This window comes from Bubalus kerabau, chromosome X, assembly GCF_029407905.1.
Source record: "Bubalus kerabau isolate K-KA32 ecotype Philippines breed swamp buffalo chromosome X, PCC_UOA_SB_1v2, whole genome shotgun sequence".
Taxonomy (NCBI): Eukaryota; Metazoa; Chordata; class Mammalia; order Artiodactyla; family Bovidae; genus Bubalus; species Bubalus kerabau.
This window is the reverse complement of record NC_073647.1, coordinates 89,245,516-89,264,668: the sequence shown is the minus strand read 5'-3', so window position 1 is coordinate 89,264,668 and position 19,153 is coordinate 89,245,516. Positions and strand designations below refer to the sequence as shown.

Sequence of the window (19,153 nt, the reverse complement as noted above, 5' to 3'; positions counted from 1 at the left end):
CAGTATTCTTGCCTGGAGAATCCCAGGGACAGAGGAGCCTGGTGGGCTGCCGTCTATGGGGTCACACAGAGTCGGACATAACTGAATCGACTTAGCGGCAGCAGCAGAAGCATAAAGAGATTAAGAAAATTTGTACATTTCATTGTATGTAAATTTTGCCTCAAAAACAAACATTGTACCCTAGTTAACACTATATATGCTGAAGTAATCAGGGAGAATTATTCAAATGCATCAAAGATTTCAAGGGCATTAATTACACTGAGTGAAGAAAGACAATTTCAAAAGATATACACTTCATGATTCCATCTCAAAATAACAGAAATACAGAGATGGAAATCAGATTAACAGTTGCCACAGGTTAAGAATAGGGATATGAAAGGAAGTGAGCATAGAGGTAGCACAAGGGAAACTTGTGGTAATGAAACAGTTCAATATATTGGTTGTTGTGGTAGCTATACAAAGCTACACATGATACAAATTTTGCACAGAACTATATTTACACACACACAACCACCCATACACACAAATGAAGGAGTGCATGTAAAACTGATGAAATCTGAATAAATCATCAGTTTCCTGGTTATGACACTGTACTATAATTATGAAAGACTGATACCATTGGAGGGAAATTAATTAAAGACATTCAAGACCTCCTGTATATTTTCTTTCAACTTCCTGTGAATTTGTAATTATTTCAAAATAAACAAAAGAGGGGGCAAAAGTTAGGTTCATTGATGGATAGATAGGATATATAAAGTAAAGTATGCCATAAAGCAAATATAGTACAATGTTAACAGTAGAAATTCCTCCGTATATATAACATTTTTTCATAAAAAAATACTGGGAGAAAATGTTGAAGAAAAAAATTCACAGACACCTACAGGTTCAGGATAGAAATATGCTAACTGTAGAAAGACAAAAGTAAATGTCCCAATTAACCTTAGCAAACTCACAATAAATACTTCATTCGAACAGATCGATCCTCAAATTAAATATTACTAGTGATATTACTCAGAGAAGGCAATGGCACCCCACTCCAGTACTCTTGCCTGGAAAATCCCATGGATGGAGGAGCCTGGAAGGCTGCAGTCCATGGGGTCGCTGAGCGTCAGACACAACTGAGCGACTTCCCTTTCACTTTTCACTTTCATGCATTGGAGAAGGAAACGGTAACCCACTCCAGTATTCTTGCCTGGAGAATCCCAGGGACAGGGGAGCCTGGTGGGCTGCCATCTATGGGGTCGCACAAAGTCGGACACGACTCAAGCAACTTAGCAGCAGCAGCAGTGATATTACTGCTATTCCTCCTTACCACATCTTTGAAAATTTGACCCATTCTTCAAATCTGAGTTCAAATACTACCTGTTCTTTTAAGTCTTCCTCCAATATTTGGATAACTGGCTCACCTACTATTTATCACACAGACTCGTTTTAGTTTTACATCTTTCTCCTGGTATTCTTTTTTTTTTTTTAAAAAATGATGACTTATCTATGTCTATCTTGCTCATTGGACTGCAATCTCCTAGGACGATGTTCCTTATCATGGTTAGTCATGCCATTCCTGAGACCAACTAGAAAATGTTGTACACTGTAATAGATTCCCAACTATTGCTGAATAAATTGGAATCCTCTAAATTCATGGGACCAGGGTAGGCTTTTTAAGAGCTCATAAAAATTGTCACCTGAATTAAGTTGGATGTATTAGGAGAATAGATAAATTTAGCATGCTTTGTATACAGGCAAGCAAATTCTTAAGGAATGCCACTTATCATTGACTCACACCCAAACTTATTCTGGAAATCAGTGCTTTTAACATAGTGCTTATTTGCAATTCCCTGAATATTTTTTTCTGACTAAGTATTTCTACCAAGAAAGTCCAATTTTTATTTATTTTATTTTTTTATTTAAGTATAGTTGACAATGTCCAATTGTTAGATGAGTTCATTCCCTAACAAATTTATCCTTTTTTTACATCTAAAAGTATAGTCAGTCCAAGAAATACCCTGAGTGAAGAAAATATGAACAACAAATTTTATTCTTCCCAACAGTTGAGAGACTGGCATCTTGCCTGAAGTGCAGAATTCTCAAGGCTTTTCTGGATATAAACATGAGAAAAGGGACATGAACCCTCTTGAGTATTAGCCATATGTTGCCATCTCTAATTAAGAGCTAATCAATACATATTACTTATTAAAATAGTTATTAACAGTTCTAAGCATGAGAATTATAATTCTCATAGAAACCCTCATATGTGTCAAGTGAGATTTGGGGAGATGAAAATTAGTATCTGAAATCAAACATGCAGATTTCACCAGGGAAGCTGTTTTGTCATGGAAATCAGTTTTACAAAGTTTGATTATTCCAACAGTCTAGAATTTGCAAATGAGAATACTCCATGTAACTAATCACAATTTATTATTCTCACACTATAATCCTAATGAGAGTTTTTTCGACTAACCTGATAACCAAAACATTGAATTGATATCAAAGCAACTATTATATTATGTTTTGAATACAAGTTCACAATCTCATATGCAATTCAAAAATCTAAGAAGTTCTCAAAATTTAAAATTTTGTAAGGTGGTACCAAAGTTTACTTGGCAGCGATATCTAACCTGAACTGCTTATTCCTCTTACATGTAAATGTTCGTATGTTCTGCTGGGAACACAATAGTAACTGCAATCTCCTTTACAAAAATTTTAAAATAAATTTTAAGTGTCCTTGGTTAACTGACAGGTTTTATTGACTTAAAAAAAGACAATATGAGCAACAAGTGTACATTTATTATACAACTATTTTTTAAAGAACTGCCATAATGATAAATATTTTTAATTTTTTGAGGGGGTATCATTGACCCACACCCTTATTGTCCTAGTGCTCTATCTCATCAGGGTAGAGTAATCCATGTACTTTCTGGATTTTTTTCTTTTTTTATTTTGTTAATGTTAAAAATGGAAACATCTGTTCATGTTATTAGAAAAAAAAATGATGAACATCAGCAACAGGTTTCAATAAAGTAAATTTAAATTTTTCAGAGGATTTCATAGACACAAAGTTAATGTGCCCAATTTAAAAATCAGGGCTGATTCATATGAATGTATGGCAAAAACCACCACAATATTGTAAAGTAATTAGCCTCCAATTAAATAAAAAAATAAAATAAAAGTCAGATGCATGGCAAAGCAGTTAAAACTTTCACATAACATGTCATACTCATAACAAGCACTCATCTCCATTACATGAGTAAATATCCACTGAACTACTATCAACAGTCTGATTTTCCTTCATAAATTACTTTTCATTACTCCAAAGAAAAGCATTAAACATTAATAAAGAAATTTACCCAACAAATTTGGTATACATGATACAGAACACTAATAATGTTTCAAATACCTCCCAATGTTGACAAAAAAAATTGGAGAAAGAGGTTCTAGAAAATCTCTAAAGAATTTTTAAATGGTGTTTTCCTACACACTAAGTAGCCCTGCATTTGACTGACTACAGAGAAAATAAAACAATGTAGTTATTCAAGAGGGGAAAAGTATAAATATTCTATTTGTTTTCCCATACCTGAAGATTGACAAAATCCAGTATGTGACGACAGCACTAAATTTTCAGTCACAGGCTTAATTTTCTGCTCATCACTGCTCCCCTCACCTACAGATTTCTGATCATCATCTCCTATGTCAGAAGAAGATGAGGAAGTAATGTCAGCCTGCTTCCTTTTAGTGCTTGTTCTCAAGGAGTTTCTCATTTTCTCCTTTATACTGCCTGCCTTCTTTTTAGCTGAAGCTCTTTGTTTCTTCAGGTTTTTATTATCTTCAGAACTTTCCTCAACATCAGAAGATGAGCCACTTTGTACTTCCTTGCTATTTCTATTTGAATTTAAATTCTTTCTTTCCCTTAATTCTATTCCTTTTGGTCTCTTATCAGAAAAATCACAATCATCTTCTTTCATGGAATATTTTTCAGTATCAGATGATGAACAATCCTGTCTCTTCCTCGAACTCTTTTCAGGCAAGTTGAACCTTTTCTTCTCTCTACTGGATGTTCCATTCTTACTCCTCTTATCTTCTGAAGAGTCACAACTTTCTCTTTTCCCTGGTAACTTCTCAGAATTATCAGATAATTCACCCTTCTTTTTAGAAGCTTTATCTTTTATTTTTTTGCATTTCTTTTCCCCATCAGCTAAGCTCTTTTGTTTTATGCTTTTAGGAAAGTCACAAATTTCTTCTCCCTCAGGTAATTTCTCAGTAGTATCAGATGATGATTCATACTCTTGTTCCATCACTTTTTTATTCAAGTCTGCAGTTTTCTTTTCTTTTTCTTCAATTTCTTTTTTGCTCTGCTCGTTATCATCTTCAGAGGATTCATCACTCTGTTCCTTCTCTGAGAACTTCTCAGCAACATCACATAAGCCACCCAGTATTTTCTGACACATTCTGGTTCGCTGGTGCTTGCTCTTTCCTTTAGATTCAGTAACCTTTTTATCTTCTGGAGAATTAAAACTCTCCTCTTTCCCAGAACAAAGCTTATCAGCACTCTCTGAGGAAACATTAGGCTGCTGCTTCTTAGAGAGGCGATCTCTCAATTCCATGATGGTCTTGTCTTTATCAACTGTGCCTTCTGCTGAAGAGAAATTCTCTCTCTCTTGTTTCCTTTCAACATCATCAGATGATCCTTCCTGTGCAGTCCTCAAACTTTTATGACCTTGATTATCCATTCCTTGTTTGCTGTGTTTTTCATCTTCAGAAGAATCATAATATTCTTTATTTGGAACTCTTTTTTTGGTTGTTCTGGCAGTCCCAATTTTACTCATTCTCTTTATCTCTTTTTCTAATTCTGAGTCATAATTAGAAGATTCAGACTGGTTTTGCCGTTTCTTTTTAGAAATTATAGCCTTTTTAACTGATTTACCTTTCTTAATATCAAAATCTGAGCCAGAAGTAGAACTTTTTCGTTTCCTTTTTCTTTTATCATCTTTCCCTCTTTGAATCTCTGAATAAAAAGTCTTCTTGTTATTTGTATGAGGTTCATTAATATCAGTATCTGAAGAACTGTGACTCATACTGGGCATGTCTTTGAGGATTGTCAGCATTTCGTCAGAATCTGAAATGTGATCCACAATCTCTGACTGCTTAGATTTAGGCAATTTATTAGGTTTAGGATTATCTATAGCACTGTCAGAAGAATTCCGCTTATCCTTTTTTCTCATTGGAACCGAAAGTTTTTGTTGCTCCTTAACTGTTTCATTATTTTCTTCATCTGAATTAGATGTTGTACGGTTGGTTTCTGTCTGTCGTCTCAAAGGTGTAGTCTTTACACGCGGGGATCTTCGAAGATCAGATTCTTCTGAAAGTAACGGAACTTCACTTTTAGCCAAATGCTCATTATCATTCTTTTCCTGTCCAAGTTCACAGTTCTCTGGCTTAGGGTTCAGACAAGAACTTTTATAGCTATCTTTATCTTGTGGAACTTCCTGACAATCAGCACCTTTAATTGGGGAAATAGAAAGGGAAACAGGGGTGAGTTTAACATATAATTCTTTTGTTACTTTAGCTGTTGTTTTTGATTTAATACCTCCTCTGTTGTCTTTTGAAGTAATATTTAATTTTACAGAAGTCTCCAGTTCTTGTTCAGTTCCACTGTTGCCATCTCCCTGATACTCTGCTGAACTCTGAACTTCCATAGCAGTCTCAAGATTTTCAAAAATGTCTTCTGGAACTGAGGAAGGAACAGACACAATATCCATGTCTAAGTCTTCGGCAGTGTTAGTAGGTTCATACTGAGGTTCTTTTTTATCAGATTTCTTATGTTCAGTACTGTCATTTTTATGTGCTCTTTGTTCCTCTACTGCAACACTCTGACCTATATGCTCACTATCCACCTGCTTTCTTGACAGTTTACCTTCTGATTTTGAAATATCCTTCCTTTCCAAAACACAAGGTTTTTCTCCTTTTCTTACTTTTGTTTCAGACTTAGCATCTATGACTTTATGCTCTTTGGTATTTTTCTCTTTGTTTATAGCATCCAAAGCTTGAATCTCTGAATTCAAATCTTCTTCTAATGCAAGATGAGCTTTCTTGATATCAGCCAACACAGACTTAAAAGCCTTAAGCTGACGTAACTTTGTAGCAGAATTGATTTCTGAATTATCTGTTGCTTGCTTCAAAAATTTAACGTAACTGGAATTCATGTTGGCAGTAGTCTCAATCAGTTTTTTTGCCTTCTTAATCATGTCCTTGGGCACAATTAGTGCTGAATAAGAGTAGGTCACAGAACCAGAATATGAATCATCTAACTTCTTTTCTTCTCCATTACAATTTGAACTGTTTTTCTTTGGAGAAAATCTGGGTGCATGCTCATATACTTTACTAGTCTTTTCATTATCAACTTTTATCTTCTTCTTATTTTGTTGCAACAACTGTTCTAAGTTTTCAAATACGCTGTTACACGCCGTGACCAAGTCCAACAAAGGCTCTGGGTGACAAATGTAGCAATACCATTGGTTGTTTTCATCCATTATTGTAGACAGCTCCTTTCGACCAAGGTTGCGAAGAATGCACTTCTTACAGAAGGCATTATGGCAAAAGTCACAACAAATTAAGTTTCCACCTTCTGCACACCATCTGCAATTATTTAAAGATTAAAATATTATTCAAAAATGAAACTCATTTTAAATCTTTATAGTACTAAACCAATTAAAATTTCTTACCAACAATTTAATAGCAAAGTAATTTAGGTCCTTTACTTATTCTTTGTTAGAGAATTAAGATATAAATCAAGGGCTATGTGGAAAAGAAAACCTTCCATTAAAGATATCAATGATGATACCACAAAAAAAAAGATTTAACAGACTATATAAGAATTTTCCCTCAAGTAGACAACACTGAATTTAGTTCATCTTGATTTATTACCTACCTACACTGTTCATCCATTCCATCTGAGTCACGGCTAATATCATCACTCATGTAATATTTAAAGCAATTCTATTAAAAAAAAAGAGAGAGAGAAAGGGGAAATTTACTCAAAATTTTTAACATTCTTAAAGGAGAAAAACTTCATTTTTAAGTCATTAAAAAAGTAAAAGGAATGTATCTATATATGTGTGTGTATGTGCGTTTTAGAGAATCAAAGCAAAAACACTGTGCCACCCCAACTAGTACTTTAGAGACACAAGAATAGCTCAAGAAATTAAAACAGACTTCCATATCATCAAGTACCACTGTTCCTTATATAAAAATTGATAGAAGATTTTGGTAAGGCAAATTTCTGATCTCATATGGCTAGCTACCAAGGATCTACATAAAAATGTATTAGATTTGTCGTTACTTAATACTAATTTAATAGTCATCATATATAAACAGCTATTGTGTGTAAAGCTGAACAATAGTATCCTTTTCTGCCCTATGTTATCTTTAAATCTCCAACACCTACTGTGTAAGATAGGCAGTATTACTGCCCAATTTGAGAGACAAGGCTTTGGTTCATTAATATGTAAATAAATCTCCAAAAGTCATACAATTACAAAGGCAAAACTGATATTCAAATCCAAATCTGACTGACTTTAAATTCCTTCTCACTGGAACTAAAGAAAAGGGAAGGTTCCATGACCACTGATGACAACTACTGATTACTGACCTGGGCTCAACAGAGTGGCATTTGAAAAAAAACAATCACATATACAAGAAAAAAGGAATGCACATTACAAATCCAATAGATGCAAAATTCAGCTGTCACAATTTAAAACTAGAAGCCTGACTGAACTGAATTCAAGAAAAGGAAGGACACAAATTACTGCCCCTTAGGCAGTAAATTTAGCTTAAGTTGGTCTGCTGCTGCTGCTGCTAAGTCACTTCAGTTGTCTCCAACTCTGTACGACCCCATAGATGGCAGTCCACCAGGCTCCCCCGTCCCTGGGATTCTCCAGACAAGAACACTGGAGAGGGCTGCTATTTCCTTCTCCAATGCATGAAAGTGAAAAGGGAAAGTGAAGTCGCTCAGTCGGTCTACATCTATCAAAAATTCATTCAAGATCTACAAATGGAACTCTAATTAAGGAAAGTCTGGTCTGCCCCTACAATTCAAGTAGATATTTTATTGGGAAACAAACTAGTACAGGATTAATTTAGCAGTAATATGAGCTGGGGAAATGATATTCTTGATAAAGTAGACATTTAAAATTAATTCCAAGGTATTACTTATAAAAAAGTTTACATAGACTATTAAAATTATCTTCAATACATATGAACTATTTTTAAAATCTACAATCTCCAAATTAAGTCAAAACACTACTCTACATGGAGAGTTTAGATTTGAGTAATAGAGTATATAAAGAGGGAAGGTTATAAAACATATGTGTGCACACACATATACTCTGCAATTTTCCAACACACCACATTGTCCCTCACCTATGAGTCTTTGAATATCATGTTGCCTCTGGCCTAAACTATACTGAACCAATCCCACTTTACCAAGCTAATTCCTATTTATATTTCAGACATCAGCTGTATCATCTCCATTATATATCAACTCCAAATTACAATGGTTTCTCATGTGTTCCCAAAATACACAGTATCTCCCCTATCGTAGCACTTATTGGCCCTTTCATGGCTGTCTTCCCCACTACAGTATATTCCCTCCAATGGCAGAAATCATTTCCATCTTCATCACTGTGCATCAAAAGTCTGACACATGTTAAGCATTCAAATATTTTTGGAATTATCAACAGATCATTACACACCTTACAAATAAGTACTTGCAGTGAAGGATGTCTATAAATGGAATCTTTTTGAAAATGATTGACCTGTTGTCCACAAGCTGTACAGCTCACAATCCCATGAAGCCCATCTTCTAGAAGAAAAGAGTGACCATTATTCACACATAGACACACATATAAAAAGACATATATTTTAGTTAGCATTTCCCAACATTCAAATTGAAAATTAGATACTTCATAATCCTTGGGAAAATGACATTTTGGATACAAATAAAAAGGTTAATAATTTTATGGACTTACTAAAAACATGACAACCTTGACAAACTGCAGAGCTAATTTGTTCCCTTTTACAGATGCAAACCCTATTTCTCACAACAACTTGACATAACATGACGAGATTCCATAAAAGAAGTTCTAAAAATAGGTGCCAAGAGCTCTTTTCATTTTGCTACTGCTTCACAAAGAAATTCAGCATCAGTTCTTAAAGAATGGAGAAGCAAGTGAAATACATGGAATAGATTCTTTTGGAACCCTATACTTTAGTTAGGTATACCATAAAATTTTTATTCTCAAAATGGAATTGTCCATACAGATCCTTTCAAAAGTATGTAAAAACCTGATAACTTTATATTACCAATTTCCTTCCTCAAAGTCCCTTCAATACTATCCACGATCCCCATTAACCTGCCTTTTTTCTATATCTACTTCATTGTCAAGTCCATATCAGCACTGTCCACTATTTCCAAATATGGACAAATAAGATTGGCAGGTATATCTATCTTGGCAAGAAAACCTCAGAATGGCTGGGTTTTGACAGAGCCCCATGCCACGGTTTCTGCAGAAAAACAGATTGAAGATAACCTACACAAGAATAAAAGGAACTTCTGCCTCACTCTCATCTCTAGTTCTACACAGTGCTTCACAATCTCAACTGAAAATTAGAATCAGACAAAGAATCTTTTAAAAACAGGGACAGCCATTCCCATCCCTAACCCACTGAAAGTTTTACAGGTGACTCTGATGTGCAAATAACTCTTATCCAAATAAGATGGTAGAATATGACTCAAAAGAGACCAGTGAAAATGCCTTCATTTACTGAAGGAAAAAAAAGGGGGGGGAAGGGAATAAGACTTAAAAAAAAAAAAAAAAAAAGGAAAAGAAATTGTCTCTATCCCTAACAAAAAGACAAAACAACATATGTATTTCTCACCTTTTAATTTTCTATTTTGTGTTATTCTTAGTTTTAAGGTCCAAAGCACCAAGTATCAGCACAAATATTTTTACTTGCAGAAGTTAAAAAAGGTTAACCAAAGTATAAGGGCACCATCACACTCTATAAAGCTGCTTATATTTTATTTTAAATCATACCACCCTGCATTAGTATTTGATTGTGAGTATTCATATATTCTGTACTTTAAAAACAAATAAATTTACAGTGTGTTTTTTCATATCAAATAATGATTACATTCATGTAAGCTAACAAAGTAATGAAAAGTTCGAGTCTGAATGTTCATCCAATGTTAGATAATATTACGCATATTCTTTATGCTTTTGCACATATATCACTCAAGAATTTTAAAAAGCTAGGTGATCCAATGGAGAATTTTCCCCAAATGTGCATAAAGAATCATAAAAGATATTCACTGAAGTACTAACTAGCAATTGGGAAAAATTTGAAAACAAAAAATTAGAAATAATTTCACATTTAGGAAATGGATAGTGATTTACTTATATAACTGAATTCTATAGAACAGTGAAAAGTAAAAAACTGATTATACATTTACTGATATGAATACATTTCAAAATCAAAGTTGAATAAAAATGCTGAAAAAGGATATATACAGATACTACTATGTATATTCTTAAATGAAAAACAAATACTTTTTGAGCAAAATTAGGTAAAAAAAATATAAAAACATGCATGGAAACAGCACATATGCACACAAACTTCAAATAATCACAACCTGAAGTGCAAAAGAAGAGGAAATAGGAATAAACCAATACTTTATTTAAGTGAGATCTGAAGCAAATATTGTAAACTGGTTAAGTGGTACTTTACTAGACATCTCTCTATGGATGTATGTTTTATTTTTTTAGTTATGAAATAATGGTTATAATACAGCATATAAATGGAAAAGAGGCATTTTCATTTCTGACCTCAATACATTTTATCAAACCTAAGGAGAGAATTATTCTGTCATATAGAAAAATTAAATGTAAAATATGTTTTCTAACAACTGAACTAGGGAAAGGATGTCAAAATCGGCTATGGTATTTAAAAAAAAAAATGGCTCCTTAAATGGTCAATATCTTTATGTTTAATTTTGTTTCAAATCATTATAAGACTATTTTATGTATAAAGTTTACCTTCTTGACAGTTTCCTAAATTAGACTTCAATTTTAGAACTAACTTCCTATGAAGTTTGAATATTAACTAACAGTTCAGTACCTCGGATCACTAGTTCATTCATACATGTGTATATAGGTAAAAACAGTTAAAATCCTGTGTGATTTCCAACAGCTTAAAGATGTAGCAAATTATTAAGACAAAAATTAACAAAAAAGATTTAGCTATCATATGGCTATAAACACACATATTCCCTTAAGCACAATATAAACATCCTTACACAGAACACTCAATAAAATGTTCCAGAGACATATCAGCTCAGACCAAATACCAGCAGCATAGTAAATTAGCACTAAAATCACCCTCCCCGATAATTGTAACTCTTTTTTATTCTCCTTTTAGCCATTATCCATATCTGAGGCACTGACTACTCCAGAGTCCCTCCCCAAAAGACACCACTAGATATTAATTTTGACACAACGCACTATACTTAGTTATCTGTCTTCCTAGCGGATCCATAATCAGAAATAAGAACAAAGAAAACTCTTCTGCTGGTCCTTATCATCATCTTCTACTTGCTGATTCTCTTATTTTAAAGACTACTACTTAGTTTGGTGAGCTCTGTTGCTGCAATGGCAGTCTCAAAAAAATCTTCCTTATGCTTGAAAGAGGTAGAACACCCCCTGGTGGACAAAAGACTAAACTACATTTTCTTGATCTCTAAACATAATGAATTGAATCTGAAAATTTACATATATATATTTATACACACATCTAATACAATATACTATTGTACAAATACAGATATATTTTACTGGTACCACCAAGATATCATATAGCACTGGAATAAAATCTACACAAAATTTCAGCAAAATAAGAACTACTCTATAATTTCACAATTAAAATGATAAGTATTAAACAGACAGGCTTCCATTACACTTCCATTTAGAAATTTAGTGTCATTTCTATCTTTTAGAGACGCATTCTTTCTATCATAATGGATTCTGGCTCTGTTAATATGCCCCCAAAATACATACAGGCACTAGTTTAAACTCACACACAAACAAGTAGGACACAAACTTCACTGTAGCGAATTTTTAAATCAATCTTCCTCATGCTCACTTTCTACAGATGACTAGCCAATTGTTGTGTGTGTAAGTGAGGGTGGACAGACAAAGGAAGAGGTGACTGAGACAGATGAAGGGAAGGTTCCTAGCTCTAGTTCCCTTCTCCTTCCTATTCATATCTACACTGATATCCTTAAACCAACAGATGTCTGACTTTAATGCACATAACCACAAACCGGAGCAGGGTCTTGACATCATCCCCAGAAATTCTAAATTGTCACGAGTGGAGTCAAGGTAATTGCATTTTTAATATAAGCACCCAAGGTGACACTAAAGCAGATGTTCATCACTCTCTGAAACAATGTTTTAGATATGTATAAAGTTATCTGAAGGCCACGTGCAAGACTTTGTCCAAATCTAAAATTCTTTCAGGTGAGAGGGAACACATGGTATTCTGGCATATAAGCATTACAGAACTAACATGTGTAAGAAGGAAATACTAAACTTCTTGAGATAACTTAATAGCCACTGAAGGCAAAGGTATTTTAATCAATGGTGTTTAACCTTTTCTGCTTCAGAGCTCAGAAAGAAACAGAAGTTATTTTTAAGTAGTGCTTTTAAAAAACAATGGGCAGAAAAGTGGAGGTATTTTTAGTAAGTACATCAGATTTTCCAATATGGTCATAAACAGCAATTTAAACTCATGTTTTCATTTTCACTTGTATTTACCTCCGCGTTTTTTGAGATTTTCAGTTTTCATTTTACTTCTGCTTCTAAATTCAGGCCCTTTAAAATCATCTTTGTCTTCATTCAGCACTGGCTCTGGTTGTACAATCACTGTACCTAGAATGATTTCATTTAAAAAACCATTACACATATTAAATGTGCAAGTGAAGTACAAGACTCCAGATAAAGCCAACATTGCTGGAACATAGTTTTGTTTCTTTCAAGCTTTCAATATTTATATAAGGACCTCTCAAGAATAAATAAAACAGGGAAATAGTAAAAGGGCCAGGTGTCAACAATCAAATTACTTGTTGGAACATAGTTCATAAAAAATGGTGGTGGGGGGGAAGTATTATGAACTGATTTGTAACAGAAATGTGTGAATAAAGTTAAAAAGCTTTAGCCCAGTTCTCAATTTTTATACTGCCTATCACAAAAGCTTTGTTGACTATGAACATCTATGCTAAGTTCCACAGTTTAAAAAACAAAAGGATCAGAAAAGAAAGCTTTAAAGACATCCTATTCTTCTCATAAGCTAAACCATAAAGGCAGCAAAATATTCTTAAGTGTTGTTTTATATTCTGCTATTACTGCTGTACTATTCTGTACCATTTCCTAAATAGTTAAGTCAAAGTTTCAGTACCCTGAAAGTCCTTAAAGAGTTTTAAACAAATATTGCCTTAGGTACTTAAGCTCAAGTGCTATAACAATAAATTGCAGAATGAAATCAATTGTTGGTCCCTATGGAATCTTTTAGAAAGAATGTACTCTCTTAGCCATAAAACATGTGAACTGAGGAGAGAGGTTGCTAATTTTTCATTTTAATCTCTCAAGAGCAAATAAAGCAGAGGTATGGTAAAAAGGGTCTAGGTCTCACTTTACCTATATTGCTGGGCTTAGTAATTAGGCATTGTTGTTGTTTAGTCGCTAAGTCGTGTCTGACTCTTGTGAACCCAAGGACTGTAGCCCACCAGGCCCCTCTGTCCATGGGATTTCCCAGGCAAGAATACTGGAGTGAGTTGCCATCTTCTTCTCCAGGCGATCTTCCCGATCCAGGGATTGAACCTACTTCTCCTGAGTTGGCAGGCAGATTCTTTACCATTGAGCCACCAGAAAAGCCCAACTGGGCATTACTGACAACAATTAAGAAAGTGTAATTGTCCCTCAGTATCCATGGGGGATTTGTTCCAGGACCCCTTGGATACCAAAATCTGTGGATGCTCAAGTCCTTTATGTAAAATAGCCTATAACCTATGCACATTTTTCTGTATACTTTAAATCATCTCTAGATTACTTACAATACCCAACACAATGTAAACCCTATATAAACAGCTGCCAAATGACAAACTCAAGTTTTGCTTTTTGGAACTTTCCAGAATTTTTTCCCCAAATATTTCTGATCTGAGGTTGGTTGAATCTGCAGAGGCAGAACCCACGGATATGAAGGGCGAACTGTAAAACCTGGTAGTTGTCAGGGGCTGTTTCCCTGAAATATAGGTCTATGTTAGTCAGCAGTGAGGTTTAACCGAGGTTAAATGAATTTCTGAGTCTCTGAAAAAACGGGGACAAATAGGGCACAAAGGATTGAGTTTTTTACAAGCTGGTAAATATAAGTAATATCCACACACACACAAAAAAACCTTTATTCACAACAACCATTCCACATATATACTCTCAGAGAAGCCCTGGCATTTGAAAAAAGCTAAAGATTTACAGGTAACACCCCCCCACCCACACACACACACCGGGGGCGGGGGGGGCGGATTTCTTTATGAAGATTCTTCTATACATGAAAGCAAAGCAGCAGAGTGGAAAGAGCACTCACTAGCTTTGGATTCAGGCAGACCTGGGTTCAAATCTTAGCTTTTCAATTTAAAGCTGAAAAAGTTCCTTGAGTTCTGAATTTGTTCCTTCATCTCTACAAGTAGAAACAATAACTACCTTACAACATTGCTTTGAGAGTTAAATGAGTTAATTTTTAAGGAGTCCAGTACTTATACATACTCAGTATTATAACAATAGTGATAAACAACCAAATTTGACCTTATGAAACAGGTCTATTTTGGTTTGGTGGAAGAGAATTACCCTTAGTTCAGGTTAGTAACATCCCATACTAACTTTCTTCCATAATGTCACTAAAAGAAAGATTGGAACTCCTAGTTCTTAGCTCACCCAGTGGCCATCATAAGGACTTCCAGTAACAACCACTGAGAATGTAATAATCCAAAGTGAATCACTACCTATGAAACTCAGACTGCCATGCTAGCTGTTTCTGCTTTAGGCCACCAAAACCATTACATAAAATGATTTTCAAAGCCATGTAAATGGTAGGCCCATTAATTTTTCTTCTTTCTTCCTCCTCTCATTCATCATTTCTTATCTATTGTAACTCCTAATTTTTCCTAGTCAAGAAATGTATTATCCTCCTACTCATCATTTTTTAAACTTCCATAATCAAAACATATGTCACATAAACATAAGTAGAGACAGAGAATAAAGTAGTAAACATTGCTGTAAATGATCAGTGATAACAAATCTGAAAAATCTAAGAGCCTTGAACATATTATTCAATAAAGAAACAAATCAAAACTTTTGATTCTGAAACACCATGAAATTACCAAGACCCATGTCATTCTCTCATCATGTAATCACACTGCTCTTAGATTTGAGCTATGAAAAGTCCAAGATTTTCATTTGGCTTCTCCCCTATCCACCCTACCCTGGCCCCAATCTAATCAATGCAACTTTTAAGATTAGAAACATAATAGTTGAGAGGAAATGTGACAAGGCATTTTAAAAAGGATAATTACAAGAAATATACCTAAATCAAATTTAACACATAACTTCACTTTGAATCTTAGGGAATTTAAGAATGCAGTAAGAATAAATTAAACTTTAAATGTTTTTGAGACGTTTTCAGTGTATTCATTATGTTTTTCTGTAAAGCAAGCACATTAAAATTCACTGAACCAAAACTTAACATACTAAGCATTTAAACCAACTTCCACATTCAAGTATAATTTGGAAACTAGAAGCCAATGGAAAGAGAAAATAAGTTTTCTTTTCAAACCTGACTATATCTTCTAAATATTTAACCTCAGGAACACACATTATCATTACCATACTAATACATTTCCAAACCACTGCTACTAAAATGTCAGGTTTGGTCCTTGACACACAGCTTACAATAATCAATTTCTAATTTTATAGTAATGACATTTAAAGATATTTTTCAACTTTAACTTCATATAAAAAATTAACACACTTTACCTTTTGGCAAGCTTTGCATAGTAATATCATTTTCTGAATTTTCATTAGAAGCATCTTCATTTACAGTTTCATCCAAAGTTTTTTCATCATCAGATTCTACATACTTTGTTACAATTGAAGGTTTCCTATGAAAAAATTAAGTCCATAGAATTACAGACATTTCTGACAATTGAAAAACACCCAAATAACATAAATAACATGTTTAGATTAAGCAGTGGCTCTTAACCAGAGATACGTATCAGAATCACCTAGGGAAGCATACATCTCTATACCACATTACAATTTAGTAGGTCTTGAGCAGGACCAAGGCATGCACATTCTAAAAAAGGTAAAGAGTATTTAGGGGGGAACTCCTATTTAAGAATCACTACTTTAGGGAATAAGTTAATAACAAACAAACTATGATTATTAAAAGACATTTATTTCCACTAGTTTAAAAAAAAAAGTCCAATAGAATAAACTGCAAACTTCTAATAAAAACTATATTTCATAGTATATTACACATTACATTATGCTTGGAGTAATTTCAGTCTTTATGTACAATTCACTTGACAATTTAACACAGATAAGTATTTTAACCACTCTTTGATCTTCTTATAACTTCCTTATAAATATTATGGCTACCATTTCCCATCCTAGACAATTTTGTATAACCCTAAAACACTCATATTGCCTCATGAGACATTTAACATTTCATTTTCCCTTTTCTCCTTTTTTTTAAAGCACATATATTATCTGAAAGGAATTACCTATAGACTGCCAGGGCCACTAGTACATAATAAATCCTCCCCTGGGAAAATTTTAGTTAAAATTAAAAGTCAAGTGATAGATACAAGAGGATTCATTATATTACACAGCCCTTTTTAAAATATATATGCTTGTATAAAATAGTTTACTTAGAACAAGAGTGCTTGAAGTTTAGGAAAAAACAGATTATTCTAATAAAAAGGAAATAAAACAACCTGAAAAAGAAAGGAACTTTTTTCCCTCCAGTATCAACCAACCTCTTTGATCGTGATGATCCTGACGATTTGGATTTTTCTGCAGAGCTAGCTCCCTAAATGCAAGAAATAAGTACAAAAGTGAGTAAAACTCTGAGAAACATCCCTACAATTATTTCCCTATACCAACATCTATAATATGTAGAATGAGACATAATTTGTATGCCTAAAATATTTTTCTAAAAGGAACATCAATAACTAATTCTCATTTACTCTCAAGGTTTCCTTGATTTAAGACTATCTCTTTTTGTTAAATTATTACTCTTGAATTTTGAGGAATAGAAAATGATACACTGCTGTACCATGATCTTGGCCTATGCCGACAAACACAAAACAAAGATGTAGAGGTAACCAGATCCCAATAGACAGTTTTAAGAATCTAAAAATGTGTCGTTTTCTCTATCCTAATATATGGCACAGAGTACCTTTTACAATTTTCTCAGAGATACTAAATTTACCTCCATTTTGCCAATACAAAATTGGATTCAATTTTTCACACTGGGTAGAAAGAATTCTAAAACATAGTGTAGGCTGGCGTTATCAGATGAAAGACCTCAGGATGGGTTCTGATAATAATGCTGAAGAAATTCTGAATATCCATCTCAGAACCATAAGGTTATGCCCATAACAATCCCCTTGAGCACCACTGTTACAATAACAATCAAATACCTGTTAGCTAGCCTTCAGTAGTCTGACTTAAGGTGAAACAAACCACAGCACTAACAAAAACAGTAAACACCATCAAAAAGTGAACAATTACTGAAAATAAAGTTATAATAATACTTGGTTATAAAAGTAAACTCAAACACATGAATATATTAAATAAAAGCAAACTGATGACACCTACTCTAGTTGGTTAGTAGTATGTAATAAATATCTTTTAAATGCTCCAAGTTATTCTTACCTCTTCCCTGCTGTTTTCCATCATATCAGAGTTATTGCCAGACCCACTGACTTTATCTTAAAAGACAAGAAATGAAAACATTATTTATCTCTTTGGTGCATTATCAAACAGAACACCAATACCTACAATTCTGTGAACCAATTTTTCAATCTATGTTGTATGGCAGTATTGGAAACACTTTACTCACATTAAAATATAAGAGTTTTCTATCAACTATACTCCAGTAAAAATATTTTTAATATATTGCTTTGGTTAAAAAATGTTTTCTGCCTATAATCACCCTTTTGACATACCAATCCCTTTTTAAAAGGAGTTTCTGAAAGGAGCAGTTTGTAATCAAAACATTTCCTATTGTAACCTTTTAAAGATTTTCTCTTAAAAGAAAATTTAAGTTCCATCTTCTACTAAAAATAAAAACACACTATTAATTAATTGCACTGAGTTGGCCAAAAAGTTCATTCAGGTTTTCCCATAACATCTTCCAGAAAAACCCAAATGAACTTTTTGGCAAACCCAATATATTTTCCTTTACCAGTAAAGATTTTAGTAGATTAAACCTAAAGAAAGCAGAGGGAAGGAAATAATAAAGATTAGAACAGAAATTAGTGAACCAGGGAACAGAAAAACAATAGAGGAAAATCAATGAAATCAAAATAAGTTCTTTAAAAAGATGAGAAAAATTGGAAAAAAAAAAAAAACTTAGGCTACATGGACCAAGAAAAAAGGACACAAGATGAGAAGTTAAAGAGGAGATCTACTATTTACCTTAAAGAAATTAAATATTATAAAGGAATATCATGAACAATTGTATGCCAAAAAATTAGATAACCTAAATGAAATGGACAAATTTTTAAATACACATAAATTACTGAAGTTGACACAAGAAAAAATAAACAACGAGAACAGATCTGTAACTGAAAAGACTGAATTAGTAATCAAAAATCTACCCACAAAGAAAAGCAAAGGTGCAGATGGTTTAACCACCAAATTACACCAAACATTCAAAAAAAAAAAAAAGAATTAACTCCATTTTCTCATAGTCTTCTAATAAAAATGGAGGAAATACATCTCAACTCATTCAATGAGACCAGTATCATATCAAATTGGAAAAGATACTA

The 19,153-nt window shown here is 33.6% G+C and overlaps 1 protein-coding gene across 11 annotated transcripts in view; it reads right to left on the bottom strand.

The window, feature by feature from the left end:
* ATRX (ATRX chromatin remodeler) overlaps positions 1-19,153 on the bottom strand; it is a 285,555-nt gene that overhangs the window by 171,934 nt on the left and 94,468 nt on the right. For 7 of the 11 annotated variants that reach the window (XM_055565688.1, XM_055565686.1, XM_055565681.1 and 4 more), the window contains 7 exons: positions 18,036-18,091; positions 17,135-17,187; positions 16,131-16,255; positions 12,864-12,977; positions 8,745-8,854; positions 6,923-6,990; positions 3,572-6,630 (listed from right to left, as the gene is read on the bottom strand). In XM_055565688.1, the coding sequence (XP_055421663.1) occupies positions 3,572-6,630; positions 6,923-6,990; positions 8,745-8,854; positions 12,864-12,977; positions 16,131-16,255; positions 17,135-17,187; positions 18,036-18,091 (3,585 nt within the window). The remainder of the gene's footprint in view (positions 1-3,571; positions 6,631-6,922; positions 6,991-8,744; positions 8,855-12,863; positions 12,978-16,130; positions 16,256-17,134; positions 17,188-18,035; positions 18,092-19,153) is intronic. The other 4 variants (XM_055565684.1, XM_055565682.1, XM_055565685.1 and 1 more) reach the window with 4 other exon arrangements.